This window comes from Strigops habroptila, chromosome 6 (assembly GCF_004027225.2).
Source record: "Strigops habroptila isolate Jane chromosome 6, bStrHab1.2.pri, whole genome shotgun sequence".
NCBI classification, from domain to species: domain Eukaryota; kingdom Metazoa; phylum Chordata; class Aves; order Psittaciformes; family Psittacidae; genus Strigops; species Strigops habroptila.
The window spans coordinates 67,793,031-67,808,509 of NC_044282.2; the positions used below are offsets into that span (position 1 = coordinate 67,793,031).

The 15,479-nt window shown below is 36.6% G+C and overlaps 1 protein-coding gene across 6 annotated transcripts in view; it reads left to right on the forward strand.

The window, feature by feature from the left end:
• KIF16B (kinesin family member 16B) overlaps nt 1–15,479 on the forward strand; it is a 143,375-nt gene that overhangs the window by 53,199 nt on the left and 74,697 nt on the right. For all 6 annotated transcript variants that reach the window (XR_003991894.1, XR_003991893.1, XM_030489904.1 and 3 more), the window contains exons 13-15: nt 11,896–12,015; nt 12,582–12,633; nt 13,904–14,041. Coding sequence is in view for 4 of the 6 variants with exons in the window: in XM_030489904.1 (XP_030345764.1) it covers nt 11,896–12,015; nt 12,582–12,633; nt 13,904–14,041 (310 nt within the window). In the remaining 2 variants the exon portion in view is untranslated. The remainder of the gene's footprint in view (nt 1–11,895; nt 12,016–12,581; nt 12,634–13,903; nt 14,042–15,479) is intronic.

Sequence of the window (15,479 nt, forward strand, 5' to 3'; positions counted from 1 at the left end):
TTTAAAAAAATCAGGATACCTAATTGGGGATTGTGTTTCACATGAAGGAATGACATGTCCTTATTTTATTTCTTTTTTTCATTCCCTGGTGAGATTCACCTGTCATTTCTGTTTCTGCAGCTTCTGTAGAGACAGCTTTTTAACATTAAAAAGTCTCCATTTCAAACTTGGAGAAAACCAGAGTTTGGAATATCGATATGGCAATTGAACTGCAGTATTCATTTATTTGCTAATTACACAGGCACACTCTGAATTTCTTTTTAATTTTGAAAAAATAAATCTTAGGCAGAATGACTAGCACATAACCAAGAATTATCTGTGTTAAAGAAGAGAAGCAGATAGTTTCGGTTTTCTGGTGTTTGAGTTGTTAATTGGCCCCATAGGAAAGCACAGATCCATTTGTCTTTTTTGGTTACGTATACCAGCTTAATGTTTGTAAGGAAAGCTTTTTCCATTGAGAAACGCAGCTGATAATGTGGCAAATATAAAGTCACACTTTTGGGCAGCTGAAGTGTAGATGTTGAAAATGCCCAGCTGAATTACAGTAATTCCCCCGCCATTTACCTCTATTTACACAGTCTTTAATTATGTGATCAGCTCATGGTCTCTCATTATTTCTTTCTCTGGTTTCAGTCAATGGAGATGTGGCTGCAAAATCCAACGCAGAGTTCTGAGATGTGGAGGAAGGAGGCCATGGTCTGATGGATCTTGATGGGTTTCAAGGTCATATATAGTGAGCATAGCAGAAAGGCGAAGGAGGATTTTAAGGTTAAAGGTTCTTTGAGCCTAGGGAAATTGTATCTCTGTGTGTATTCCTAACCCAGGGAAATGTGAGAGGTTTTTTCCCTGAGAAATTTTCTTTTGGCCATTTTCCTTTAAAGTTGCCAGTCTCTTAAGACCTAAAATGATTAGCTGAATTTGAGACACTTATTAGTACACTTACTTGAAATATGCCTGGGAGAGAATTTGGTTCAGCCTGAAGAACAGGAGGCTCCAGGGAGATCTTATATTGTGGCCTTTCAGTTCTTAAAAGGGCCTATAAAGAAAGATGGTGTCGTGGTTTAAGCCCAGCTGGTAACTCGGAACCATGCAGCCGCTCGCTCACTCCCCTCCCTTCTTCCTGCCGCTGCTCCCGGAGGGATGGGGAGGAGAATAGAAAGAATGTAACTCCCATGAGTTGAGATAAGAGCAGTCCTGTAACTAAGGTATAATACAAAACCACTACTGCTACTGCCAATGATAATAATGATAAGGGAAATAACAAAGGGAGAGGATACAATTGCTCATCACCTGCCGACCGATACCCAGCCCAACCTGAGCAGCGATCTGGGCCTTCCAGGTAACTCCCCCCAGTTTATATACTGGGCATGACGTGCCGTGGTATGGAATACCCCTTTGGCTAGTTTGGGTCAGGTGTCCTGGCAGAGCATGAGACTGAGAAAGTCCTTGGTTGGAGTAAACATTACTGAGCAACAACTAAAACCATTGGTGTTGCCAGCGTTTTTCTCAGGCTGAAAGTCAAAAACGCAGCACTCCACCAGCTACTAAGAAGGAGAAAAAATGACTGCTACACCTGAACCCAGGACAAATGAGGAGAGACTTTTTAGCAGGACCTCTTGCAACAGGATGAGGGGTGATAGTTTTAAACTAAAAGAGGGGAGATTCAGGCTGGACATGAGGAAGAAAATTCTTTACAATGAGGGTGGTAAAACACTGGCACAGGTTGCCCAGAGAGGTGGTGGATGCACCATCCCTGGAGACGTTCAAGGCCAGGCTGGATGTGGTTCTGGGCAACCTGATCTAGATGAAGATATCCCCGCTCATTGCAGGGGAGTTGGACTAGATGAGCTTTGAAGGTTCCTTCCAATCCAAACTATTCTGTGATCCTATACTTGGTTTTGTGTTTAAATCTCTGTAGTTTTGTCCAAGTACAGGCTGCATTAGATAGGAAATCTTAGTTTTCTTTGTTTTTAAAATGACATATTTAAATGTTTGATGCCATAAATTGCTTTTGGTAGGGCAATATCAAAGTTTGTCCTGAACTCAACAGGTAGTATTCAGAAGTCATAAGCTTTTGTTTACTAGTGATCTTTTTGGTCTTAATTCACCTGTCAACTGATTTTCATTAAGAAAGGACATTGTACCTATTAAATTCAAGCTGACTTCAATGTCACATAGCTCTGGTTGGCAACATTTTTAAAAGATAATTTTAATGTGCTCCTGACAGCTTATGTTAACGAAGCATTTAAATGAATGTTTCCAACACCTAGTCTGCTTTTTATTGAAGTAGTTAAAATTAGACCCATTACGACGTCTTATTTACCTCATGAAAATACGAAACTATTAGTGTTTTGGGAGCTTCACAGGCTTAGGATTGAAAGAGTGGATTTGCCCTCCATCTGTTTTGGTTGGTGATATTTACTTACCAGTCATTACAAGTCATTGAAAACTTCTCTTTTGTACTCCATGTCAGTGCACCAGTCTTTGATTTTGATTTCGTTTACATAGTGGGATGAATTACCTCCACTAAATCTATAATTTTGAGGTGCTGGAGTTGCTGAGGATTGAGGTGAGAGGCAAGGCATTTGCAGCATTTGTGCACTAATATTTTCAAATCTTAGTAAGGTTATATAGATAATGTAAAGCTTTGCCACTGAAGAAGAAAAACTTGCCTCATTTTTTACAGTATTGTGAATGAGAAATGTCATACCTCCTTTGGTGAACATGACTTTCTTTTTTATTATTTTGTATTAGCTGGCAAAAAGTAGTCCCCTGGAGGTCTTTCTGAGAATGCAAAAAAGATGACAGCTGCCCAAGCTAGGGTTCAGATCAATCAGCAAAATGCAAAGGTCAATGATTGCTTCTTGAGGTTTGAGTAGATTGCTTTGCATTTTCTCCCTAAAGATACAGCAGGTTCATATCCTTGAAGGAAGTGTTCTTTGCTATTAGTAGTTGGCACAGCTGTGCTAGTTTACTCTCACTGGCTAAATGGGCCCTAAATTTTAAAAATACTCAAGTCTGGCAAAACTGCACTCTGCCAAGAGTGCCATAATATAATAACATACTGCAGTCTAGATTACGGTGCAAGAGATTTCTCCCTTCTGATTTTTTTTTTCCATTCAGTTTTAGTTGAACTTATCAAAAATGTGATGGGAAGTTTACCCTTCAGTCAATATTTGGAATGTCTGTCTTGGCTATGAAATATGATTTAAGTATTTTTTTTATTAGTATTATTATTATTTTAATTAGATATGATATTTTTTCTGGCCTTGGTGTTAGGGACTGGTGCCAGGTTATAGATTTCTCAGTATAGGTTGGTCTTATTTAATTTTTAAAGGACATTTGCCTTTGATGCAAATAGTACCTCTTTCTTGCGACTGTATTTTGGGACTCATACTCTTGTCATCTTGCCATTTCCACTTACTTTATGTGTGTTTATCCTCTTTGACCTGCTCTTTTTTTTTTTTTTTTAGCGGATGGTTTGATCTTGTTTGGCATCTATACGTGTAATGCATTATTTCTAATGAAAATTGAGGTCCTTCTATTACAATTACGATTCAAACATTTGGTGTCCCCTTATGCTATTCTTTAAAGCAGTTAAATTACTATATTGGGCTATTGCAAGTGACAATGACTTGTTCATTTTTATTTCATTGTTAAAATTGTGAAATAAACTGTAGTGTCATTAAGTGCAGTTAAAGGGCATGGACATTTCCTGTGTCCCTTCTCCTGGCTTTCAATCTTTGTACTGTAAATGCTGCAATTTAGAGTTCAAGGCAATAGACAGTATACTATGTGTATGTAAACAGTTTTTATTTATATTCATATGTGTATATATACATATCTTGATACCTAAGTATATGTATCTTGTATACTGTTAATATAGAATTTGAGTTTGGTTTTAGATAGGGTTTATTTCACTGGAATTTGAATTGAGGGAAGATGTGTGTAGTTGCTAAGAAAAGTTTAGGTTCCTCAACTGAGTTTACCAGCTTTACAGAAGAAGAATATCAACAACCATTGTCACTTCATGACGTGCAACCAGTTGCTAATGCCATTTCTGCCTGCTTAAAGCACCAATTATTTTATGCTTTGGGTACACAAAATCAAATTGATAGTTTTTAAAGGGCACTTTATTCTGTCTTTTTGTAGCATCCTCAAATGTTTGCCTTGAGATCAAAGGGAATATATTTTTTGCAATTTCTGACCTTTTAATAGTCCTTTAATTTGCATTAAAAACTTCATGTAAGTGACAACTCGTGTTTGCTGTCACTGACCTAGTAAAATCTAGCACATTATTTCTGGGGAAAAAGGGTGATTATACCTTCATTAATTATCAGAAAAGTCATTATAAACTTCATTCTCAAAATGTTATGAAAGACAAATAGTCTGCTAAAATACTGCCTAGCAAAACTAAGCATTTAAAGCTAAATGCAAATGTTAAATTCAGAACTGCTGCTCTGACCTACGTTTGTTACGCTGAAGTAAATTGTGGAGGGACTTAAAACCTTAACTAACACTTCCTTATGAATGGCTTAGATTTGCTGGAGTAGTGGGGAGACTTTAATTTTATGGAGTGCTTTTCTTGTGAAGGCTTCTTTAAAATGGTATATTTATTTCTGCCATATGTCTTTAAAAAATTTGAACAATCATAACTATCTTCTTTCCTGCAAATCTGTTGGTTTTTAAATAGTCATTTACTATTTAATTAATATTTATAATGTCTGTAGTCTGTGGTTGTTTCTAAAGCTAGCTGATCCTGGTTTGTCTACTCAGTATGTGCTGGATCTGGTTCTGTCCGTCAGTGATCTCTGCTAGAAACAGCTGTAGGGCTGGTTCTCATCTCTCTAGATGTTGGTGAAGCATTTGACCCTTGGACATATAGGAAACTGTTTCCTTATTTAGGTAGTGTGGAGATTAGAATTTAAATAAAATAAAAATATTTATTTAAAGAATGTGATGGAAGTGGTGGTATTGGGAGGGGAGGGATGTTGTTGTGGTGGGTTTTTTTTGGGAGATCGTGTTTGAACTCATTTTTGGGCTTGATCATGTTGGATGATTTCTTTAGGTGTGGTAACTGGTGAAGTTTGCTGATATGAAAGCTGGGAGCTATAATTTGTCTAGCAGAGCATCTCACAGAGTACGGCATGACTCTGAGGATTAGAATAATAGAACGGTGATTGATGGTAAAGAGTTTGTAATGCAAAAGCATTGGGACTTATAAGAACTTAATATGCCATGGAAGGGGAGGAGGATGGCACGAGACTTTACTGTCCTGAGATTGTGTGCCTGCATGAAAGACAAATGAATCTTGGAAGGATCAGATAGATATTTTATGCTGTAAGTGGAAAATTCAGGTGCCATTGTACATGGTGCTGGCAAAATTGCATATACACTGGAAACATGGTATGTAACCCATCAAGGTCAAGGAAGATGACCGTGAGAGAGGATGCATTAAATGCCAGAGAATGACGAGCCTGGTCATATGAAAGAAGATGCTTTGAGTCTGGTCTCATGAAACCATAATAAGAGAGTCTGACTGCTGTCAGTAACTGTATGAATGAATAAATGCTGGAGAAGGACAATAATTGTTTCAGCTGAGTGTCAATGGTGATGCAAAATACATGAGTATGAACTAACTATTAGTAAGTTCAGACCAAATATTTGAAAAAACCCCACATTTATATAAGAGATGAGAACCTGAGTGTCATCTATAAAGTGATTTATTATGGTATTTGGGAACTGCACTTGGTAACATGGGAGGTCACTTTCAGGTCTTTCCCCTCAGGTAAGAGAAACAGTGCTGGTGTTTTAAGCAGAGGTAAAATTCCTGAAATTTTGCTTAAGTTACAGAACTAATCAAATAAGCTTTCTGGCGTTGTGCAGGGCTTACTGGCAACTTTACTGTACTTTTAGTATGCTCGCCTCTTAATATTGTGTGTGCAATAGTTGGCTCTGTTCTCTTTGTAAATATAATAATTAGCATGCAATGCAGTTGAAAATTCAGAGGAGAGTCCATCTGTTTATGTAACACTTTCCTTTCAGAAGAATTATGTCTAGAATTATTCAGATAATTTCTGTAAATAGAAACAGAAGTCTATCTGCAGTGTATTCCTCTTAAATCCTGCTATTTTTAATCCATTAAAAACCTCTCCAAACATTAGGACTGTACCACCTAAATAACAGGAATAAGCTTTGAATGGAAAATAACAGATTTATTTGTTTGAAGAAGGGAAAAGAAATAATGTAGAGATGGAACTGGGCCATGGTTTACAGCTGTTTTGTATAAGGGTGGTCATCTTGTTGCATCGTCATTCATAAAACTGGCTTTTGTCAGAGCTCGTATGACTTTTGGCTTGGTAACAAGTTGCTGTTTTGCAGGCTTTTGCGCAAACATCAAGGAACACGCAAGAGAAATGCTTCAAGGGTTTTGCACCAGACTTGAGGCTTCAGCAATTACACGAGTCATGCAGAATTGCGTGCGAGTTGAAGTCCAGGACCGCAGTTAGAGAGGCCTTTTCATAAAGGACAGTTATTGTTTACCAGTGCCGTATGGAATTTAATACTTTTGCAAACGTTTTCAAAGCTTCCATAAGAAGGGAATTGCATGCTAGGAGATCAGCTGTCTCATCTAAGTAGGAAAAATATTCCCCTCTTTAAAAAGAAAAAGAAAGGGGGAGAAATGATGAGAACCAGTATTTTTTCATTTGCACTGAAAGCTTTCATATTTCACAGGGGTATTTGATTAATGTAGATAAATGCATAAATATACCACTGTATGGAGGTTGATATAAGTATAATAAAAGCATCACATGTCTCAATATCATAGTTTGAAAATTTTGCAACTCTAAAAATAAATTAGACTTGTGTGGAATGCACAGATGATTCACACAATAATAAGATAATATTTTGTTGATCTGAGTTCCCAGTTATTGGATAATTTAGTTAGGGTGTCAAAGCAATTCATGGTATGAAAAAAGCAGTAAATGTGAATAAGAAATGTTTTCTTATGTTGATTTTTATGCAAAGTATCTAAAGGACTTATTGCTTTAAGAATTTTTTAAAGTAAAAAATTAGCAGGATCAAAAGAGAATTAGAATTTGTATCGATAACACCAATTTCTAAGGTATATTTACTGATAATATGCATTAAGACAATAGGAAATCTGGTTTTAAATCAGATTTCAAGCAGTCTTGTCCTTTGTGCCGTTGTTAAAGAAAAATCATACTGGCCCTTTAGGCAAAGTAGGGTTTATACAACAGTACTGGATTTTGGAATATAAAACAGGGCAAGTGGATAGGAATCCTTCCCCAGAAACCTTCCCATGCTTTCTGTGTCTGTGGTTCTTTGTCTACAAATACCTCCTTTCCTTTTCTCACCATTTCTCCAGTTGATTTCTTGCATCTGTGTAAATTATTGCTGTCTGCAGTGTCCTTCAGTTTAAAAGGGCAGTTTGATTTTTGGTTTTGAACTCCTGCTGAATGATTTTTTCCTCCCTTGCAAATATGCAAGTGAGCACTGCATATTTGGGAATTCCCCTGTTCAGGTTTTATATACATCCATCATGGGCCTGCTGTGCAGTTATGCCGCCTTCTCTTTTTTGAAAGGGTTAACTCTGGAAGCTCAGGCAGCGTAGCCCTCTTAGAGCACATGTGCATGAACTAGGTTTGCCTGGTATAAGTGTATCTTTTTTGTTGCAATTCAGTACTACAACCCCAACTCCCTGGATTTGTCCAAAACCTCTGCAATGGAACTGTCATTTTAAGTCACCTAATCTTTGCCATTCTAGGGTGGAGAATATATAAATTTCTGACTTCAGAGGGTGAAGTCCTGGGTTTTCACCCTCTTTGATTATGGAGTGACCAGCTGAGGTGGCTTCATCCATGTTTCTTATGCTCTCTGTTTGCATAGCCTCTGTAATGCCATATACCTGCTGGGTTTTTGGAAACCCAACATGCTCAGGTGCCTTTGAATTTAGAGCAGTATGGAATTTTATTTTTTTTTGTAGGTTTAAAATATTTGTTTCCAGTGATTTAATGGGAATGTAAAGGGTACTGAATACATAACTGGAGGAGAACCGATTAAGAATTAATAACTTCCCTTGTATACAGTTTACATTTATGTATTTTATAGAGAGCTTAATGTTAATGCCAGGCTACTGGGTATCTTCAGACATTTTTGTGAACTCAGAATATAATAGCTTATTTCCAATGAAATCAAATGCACCCAAATTATCTGTTAGCATAAGAATCTGGTCTAGTATAGTCTGGTTAAATATTAATAAAAATTACTTTTGCCATTGAGCATTTTTACCCATAATTTCTTTAATTACATGTTATTTGCATAATTTAACTGTAGACATCTGAACATTATGCTAACTACGTAAATTGTCATGTTTTACTGAAAAACTCTGCACAGTGTTTTCTCAGGACTGTGTGCCAGCAGCTAACTGTTCGGTATTTCAATAAAAGAATTGAGGTTTTGCATTGGAAAGTGTAACAGAAATGAAACTACTACAAGAGGTTCTGTTATTGAAAGGGCAGTGTGCTAATTATGGGTACTCTTTAATACTTGCTGAACCAATAGCAGCATAAGTTTGACTCTTATTTGTAGATTGGTCAAGGAATGTTAGCAATGTCTTTTGGGCATATTTTCTTTTTAATTCAATATCCTGTTTGCTAAAAAAGTAAACTCATGTGGTTCCATTTTTGCGCGTGCATTTAAAGAAATACTGTTAAAGAAATCCCATGTATCTTAGAGGTGTTCTTTATCAAGGGCAGTTATATATGATGAAGATTAACTCTACAGCTCAAATAAGTACTTTAAACAAAGATTTTTTTCTTAAACTACCAGAACATATCTTAGCTGTGAGATACCACCAAATAAGTTAATACAGCAAATTATCTTCAGTGCAGAAGGCATGAGATTTCACAATAGCTTTTATATCTCTCACAGAAGTGCTAATGAATTTACTGTATGAGGATATTTCTGACTGTTGAATCAGAGCTAAATTCAAAGAGACCATCATTTAGATACACGATATAATCCCCTTATTTTAACTTTGACTCAAGGAAGTGTTTTCTTGTGTACTGACTCCGAATTATTTTCTGCGTCAATGAAAATGAGTCTTCAAATGAGTTCATTTGATGTAGCAACTCCTTAAGAAGAAACCCTTTTTTCCCTGCTCATGCAGTAGCCATTTATATTAACTGGAGTGCTCCTTTGTGGATAATACTTGGCTGGCTTTATTTTCTACAGCTTATGAACATATCTTAAATACTGAGGGAGTCAGTGTACACTTCTCTGTTCAAGGGTAATTCAAGCAAAGATGCGTATGGTACATTCAGCTTGCTTAAACTGTACCTTGAGGATTTCATAGATTTCCTCAATATTTTTTTAGTAGGGACAGTGACCTTTCCCGCTCTTGTCATTTGACTTTTGGATTCACTGCTGCTTAAAATTGTGTTGCACAAGTGAAAGTGACTCAAAGAATGGATTAAACCTAATAATTTCTCAACCTTATAATAGCTAATAGACCTTCAATTTATTTCAAGAGGTCCTTCCTCCTTTGGAAACGTCCTTCCTATGCTCTTGACGATGAAAGAGGGGCAATTTGCCTACTTCTTTCTGTCCTGCTTCTTCTTTTTCTCCCACTGTGGAAGAACAGAGTAATAACGATTTATTGTTGATGAGGTTTGTGTGATTTCAGTTTGGGGCAGAAGGGCACAGTTTGGCATTTGGAGGCATCCTTGCAGGAGCTTTTGCATCTGGAGTTAAATTTTAAGCCAAACGACTGAAGTTTAGCCGTTGCTCCAGATACCTGATTAAGATTCAGAATTTTTAGTGAGTTGTATCTGAAGATAAAAGCTAAATTACAGCAAGGATTAAAGACAAAAATATTACAGTTAATTGCTGCTACTGTCCGCTGTATTTGTTATAATGCTTTCAGCAACAGGATGCATTCTGTGTGTGAACGGTGGTCATTTACAAATACAAGTTTAGAAACTCCATTAATTTGTGTTCTTTAAATCTGCAACACATCTATTTTAAATCACACTTATACATGATTTATTTCTGAATATAGTAAAAACATGTTAAATCTTAAAAGGCCAGAAAATGAAAAATAATTTATTTCTTTAGTCTCAATAATTTGTGAGATATTTTTCTCACCCCATGATAATTTCTTTGCCTCCTGGGATATCTATTTTTCCCTCAGCCAGGGATGTTGGCAAATGCTTTGTTATGCTGGGGAAAAAATGTTCAGCTCTTAATATTTTATCGGTTACATTGGGCCAAAGGTGCCAGCGGTTCTTTAAATGGCTACCAGTGTTTGAAGTCTTCAACCTCATCATATGGCAACATTATAAAATTATGTATAATAGTATGTGCTATTCAGTAAATATTTAAAATGATAGGTATTTTTGACTAAAATTACTTTTTCACTTGAAGAATGATTTAAGCCATATTTTTTGGTTTTATGCGGCGGCAGTTTTATAATATCAAGGAATAGCTGGGTGCAGTTTGAATGTCAAGGGGCAGCAGGGCAACATGAATCACAGCTCCTTCCTTCCGTCCGTCTGTCCGTCCATCTGTCCTGCTGGAGAACTTTTCAACTAATCCATGACCAGAGTGGGGTTTCCCATTTTTCTTCTGGAGCGTCATCATTGTGTTGTCTCCTTTTGCTCAAGTGTATCCATACTTAGAACCTTAGAACTTTCTAAAATCAGTGTTGATGATATTTTCTAATATGCAGGGAATGAGATTACATCTGTTTTATTCCTTCATTTGCAAGTTGCTGGACGTGGGAAAATACATATAACAGTCTATCCTCTGTTGGGTTTTTTTTACAAACAGTGTAGTGTCTTGGTTGGCTCTGGAGAAGCCATGTTGATGACTTGGAGAAGGAGTAGTCATACAGCTGTCAGAAAACTTATTTTCCATTTTTATTAGCACCAGGAAAGAGTGTGCATCTTTGTAATATACAGCAGTGATACTTGGTGATGTTGCCTCTCCTTCCTGGGTTGTCAGTCTTCCTTGGCTCATAAAGGCTTAGGTGTTTTACATATTAAAACACATTCAATTTGAAAGGCAGCATGTGTACACATTCACAGTCTCTACTGCTGTTATCTTCCAGGCCTAGAAGCCCATAGGACTTTGTTTCAATTTGAAAAATAAACTTGATAAATACTAAAACTGATTTTGAAGCTATAATTAATTTCTGATTTATGGCATATGCCTGATCCGTACCACATCTCATGATGTTTTATCCAAGGTTGAAGTCTCCAACTTGTAGTCCTGCTGAATGATGCTTCATCTTAAAGCATCATGGCTGTACAATGTGGTCCAAAGAAATCTGTAGAAGTGAAATTATGTGCTGCAAATAGTTCTTACATTTATTTGCTATTGTCAATGCTTCCTTTACATTGGATGATATTTTAATTGCTTAGGCTTACCAAATTTTCAGATGTCAGGGGGGTTTACTGTGCAAGGTTCAGTTTATACAAAGGACTGCCAAAGACTTTTCAGTTTTCTATTCCTTAGCTGTACTGAATTCTGAGTTTTAAATTCTCCTTACCATTATGCAAGGTGGTACGTAGCTTGCTTTTAGACAACATTGCTTTGTTATGCTCTTGATTGATCTTCCTTATCTGGTATAATTCAGCTGTTTGTCTGGTTTCTTTCAAGTAACTCTTTCACAGATGTCCTGAACAGCAAGCGTGGAATGCTGAGTGGAATTATAAAAGTCACATTTAAAATAAGGAGAAAGAAAAAAAATCTGTGCCCTTTTTAGGGGGTGACATTTCAGAAAATAAGTTGCATTAAATGTGGTCTAGAAAGAGAAGGAAGATCGGTACTTCTTGCATATCCTGATAAATAGATATTTGTCCTTTACAGGAACAAACCTTGGCTCTAAGGAAAGAAGGGATAGGTGTTGTGTTAGATTCTGAACTGCCTCATCTAATTGGCATTGATGATGATCTTCTCAGTACTGGTATCATCTTGTACCACTTAAAGGTAAATACATACCTGTATTTCCATAGCCTTTATATGCCTTGTGATTTTGTTCAGTAGACAAATTGTAGTATTAATTTTCTATCTAAATATAGTGCTCATTACATTTCTCCACTATAGTTAGAAAAGCTTATTATGTTTCTTTGCTATGAGGGAAAAGCTCTTATGAGGTTGCAACTGATTCAGTTAAAACATCTGTTAATTTACTTGTTTAGGTTTATCCTGAGGGTCAACTGGTTAACCAGAGATGGATGTTTAATATTTGTACACATGTATGTGGTTTGTCATTCATCTCATTATAAAGCTTGGCTTGAAATCCAAATCCAGATTAATTGCCTCAAAGCTACAAAGGTGGTTCTATGCAGGATAGTTGAAACTTGAATTTGCAAATAATAATATTGTATAGTAATGACTGTGAAAAGTTTCTAAAACTGCTGCCTAATTTTTTTTTCATATATGTTTAAGCATATATTTTGTTCAGGTTACTCAGAAAGAGGAAGGATAAATTATATCTTTGTTGGGGAAGAAGGGAGATTTCGCTGAAAATAATGTTTTTCTCTCTTAATTAGGAAGGCCAAACGCATGTTGGCAGAGAAGATGCTATGACCGAACAGGATATTGGTATGGAATCTGGCATTTTTTTAACATTCGTTTTTCAGTTGTTTTTCCTCCTCCTAACATCCCAATATGTGAACAAAGCTTCATAATTTTTTCCCTTTTTCAGTTTCTCTAAGTTCTTGTGTATTTTAATTTTTAGAAAATTTGAGAGCTGAATTACATAGGATTTGCTTCAAAAAGCATGACTTCCATAACAGCTTGTGGGCTTAAACTTTATGTATATTCATATACTTGTTACTCATTTATTTCTTGCTTCTCTTGAAATAGCATCCTGTAAACATAGCATCCTTTTTCATACAGCACCTGTCACAATTACTGCACAGTCATTCCCTTAACATTTGTATAATGACAGTATTGTTGTATTGTTATATTGTTATACCTGAAGCAGTCTTTGGACTTCAGATTTGAGTTGAAGACAATTCTGAAAGTTGGTAAAATGTAGGTAGGCTGCTTCTACTGATTTTCTTATTCACTTCTTGTCAAAGCGACTAACTGCCAGACCTGGACTGTCACATATGTTGCTTGAAGGCAGTTTCCTTAAATAAACTGCATCCTTTTAATTCTCAGGTGAGAGACTGAGAGTCAAGTAATTTAGTTTGATATATTTTTGTGGTCAAGAGATGCTTATAGTAAAATTTTTATATGGATTCCATTAAAGTAGCAAGCTTGCATTGCTCTGTGTTATTAAACAATACACGTAGAGATAGTCATACCTTAGTTTGGAGAAGAAATAGAAAGTAGCAGAACTGATTGATAAAAGGTCTGAATGTCATAGAACATAAGAACCTTACTTCAGCTGTCCTTGCTAGTCTACAATCGGATATTATATGCTGTCTTTTCAGATTTAAGCATGGTTGCTTTAAGGTCAAGAAGCTTTCATTATTACCCAGTGAAACTGGTCCAAAAAACCTCTCTCTACAAATACATAAATTTTACTTTTCTGTTTTTGGTCTTTTTTTTTTTGTTTGTTTGTTTGTTGTTGTTTTTTTTTTTTTTTTTTCAGAAGGAAAAAAGCATTTGCGAATCAGGTAGGATTACCAAATGTAGGAACAAATAACGTTACATCAAAAAACCTAAACCCAATTATTCTTTCCACTACAATAAAACGATAAACAGGGTCAATGCTTAAGGTGTGCAGGATGTGATGAAGGAAGGAAGAAAACATTGTCCAGATAAAGAGGAAAAAATAGTCTGTAGTGTAATGTGTCCTTAATAAATTAATATCAGCATAATCTTGTTTGGAGACTAAGTTGCCTTTTTTCTTTGTGTTTAGTTCTTCATGGCCTTGATTTGGAAAGTGAGCATTGCATCTTTGAAAATCTCGATGGTACTGTGAATCTAATACCGCTGAATGGGGCGCAGTGTTCTGTGAATGGTATTCAGATTACAGAGGCCACACACCTAAACCAAGGTATTACTCACCATAATGTCATTTTTGATACATCATCTTTGTTTCTTTCTGGCAACAGCACAGGAAAAATCTGTGTGTATATAAAGGGGTTATTGTTTATTTAATTCTAATTCCATGTCTTCTCAACTACAGCCCAAAACCATCAGGAGACCCACAGAGTTTTACCTGTCAGAGAATTGCCGTGTGGTGAAAAGAATTCTTTACTCATTTAAGCCACTTCATAATCTTGAGTATGATTTAATAGTTCCCCTTTGATTTCGTTCAACGGTTATACATAAAGTGAATTCCATGCCAGGTTGCTCAGGTTGCTGTAATATTAAGAAAAACAGTATTGGTCTCTATAGGACTAAAATAATTTTAGAGACACCCGTGCCCCCTCCCTTGAGCTTCAGACCTGTCGCACTTAGCACTCTGTTGCCAAATCCTTTTGTACAGCAGGAGATTGAGCTGGAGTATCTGTTCACTGCAGCTGTAGGGAAATGGCAGAAAGAGGAAGGCTAACCATTATGGAGGAAGTTTAGAGAATGGGAATTCTGATATAAAAGCTTTAAAGTGTGGAAATGAAAAAGCAGCCAGGACAGCTGGGAACAAAGGTGTATTGTGTTGACCTGGAAAGGACTGGCGGACAAGTAATCTGGTGAGTGCTGCAGCAGAGGGTCGGGATATTTTATCTTCCAGGAGCACCCAGAATATCTTCCCATTTAGCAATGAGCTGAAGACCTGTTCAGGAGTGAGGCTGTGAAAACAATCTCACTTTATGTTCCTTAAAAGAAGCTTTCAGAGTAAGCTTATTCTACCAAAGGAAGACTGCAGTGTTGAACAAGGGAAGTCTTGCATCTTTTCTGAACTCAAAAAACTGCTTCAGAATTCTGCTTTCAGAAAGGAAGGAGCTTTGATGTAGAGAGGAGACATTGATTTTGTAAAGTATCTATTTCTTCATGCAGAACAAGAAGCATATGCACTTGTTTCCATTGCAGATACTGGGCGGAGAGGGGGGAAAGAAGGCCCAGCCCCCTTTGTCTTATGTTTGAGTAAATCCCACTGATAAGTTATTAGCAAGAGAAACATTGACATTAATGGCAAATAACACTGTAAACAATAAAAATTGAGTTGCAGTGACTCATCTTTACTTTTTCCTATTGCATTTCAAAGGCAGTAGAAGTTCAATGTGCTGCAGAAGAAAGTAGGAGTTTGGATTCAGTTTCCCTCTTCCAGGCATGTGTAACAATTTGATTTTTGTACTGTGAAGAGTAGAAACATGATTTTTTTTTTCTGCATGAATTTCTGTCTAAAGAAATTTGTGACTCAAAAGAAAGGGAAAGGGTTGTTCAGAGTAACTAAATTGTGGAAAAACAGCTGCATGAGCTGACCTGTAGACTGTGCAGCCAGACTGAGACTGAGAGCAAGGGTGCAGCTCTGACATCAGGTGGGCAAAACG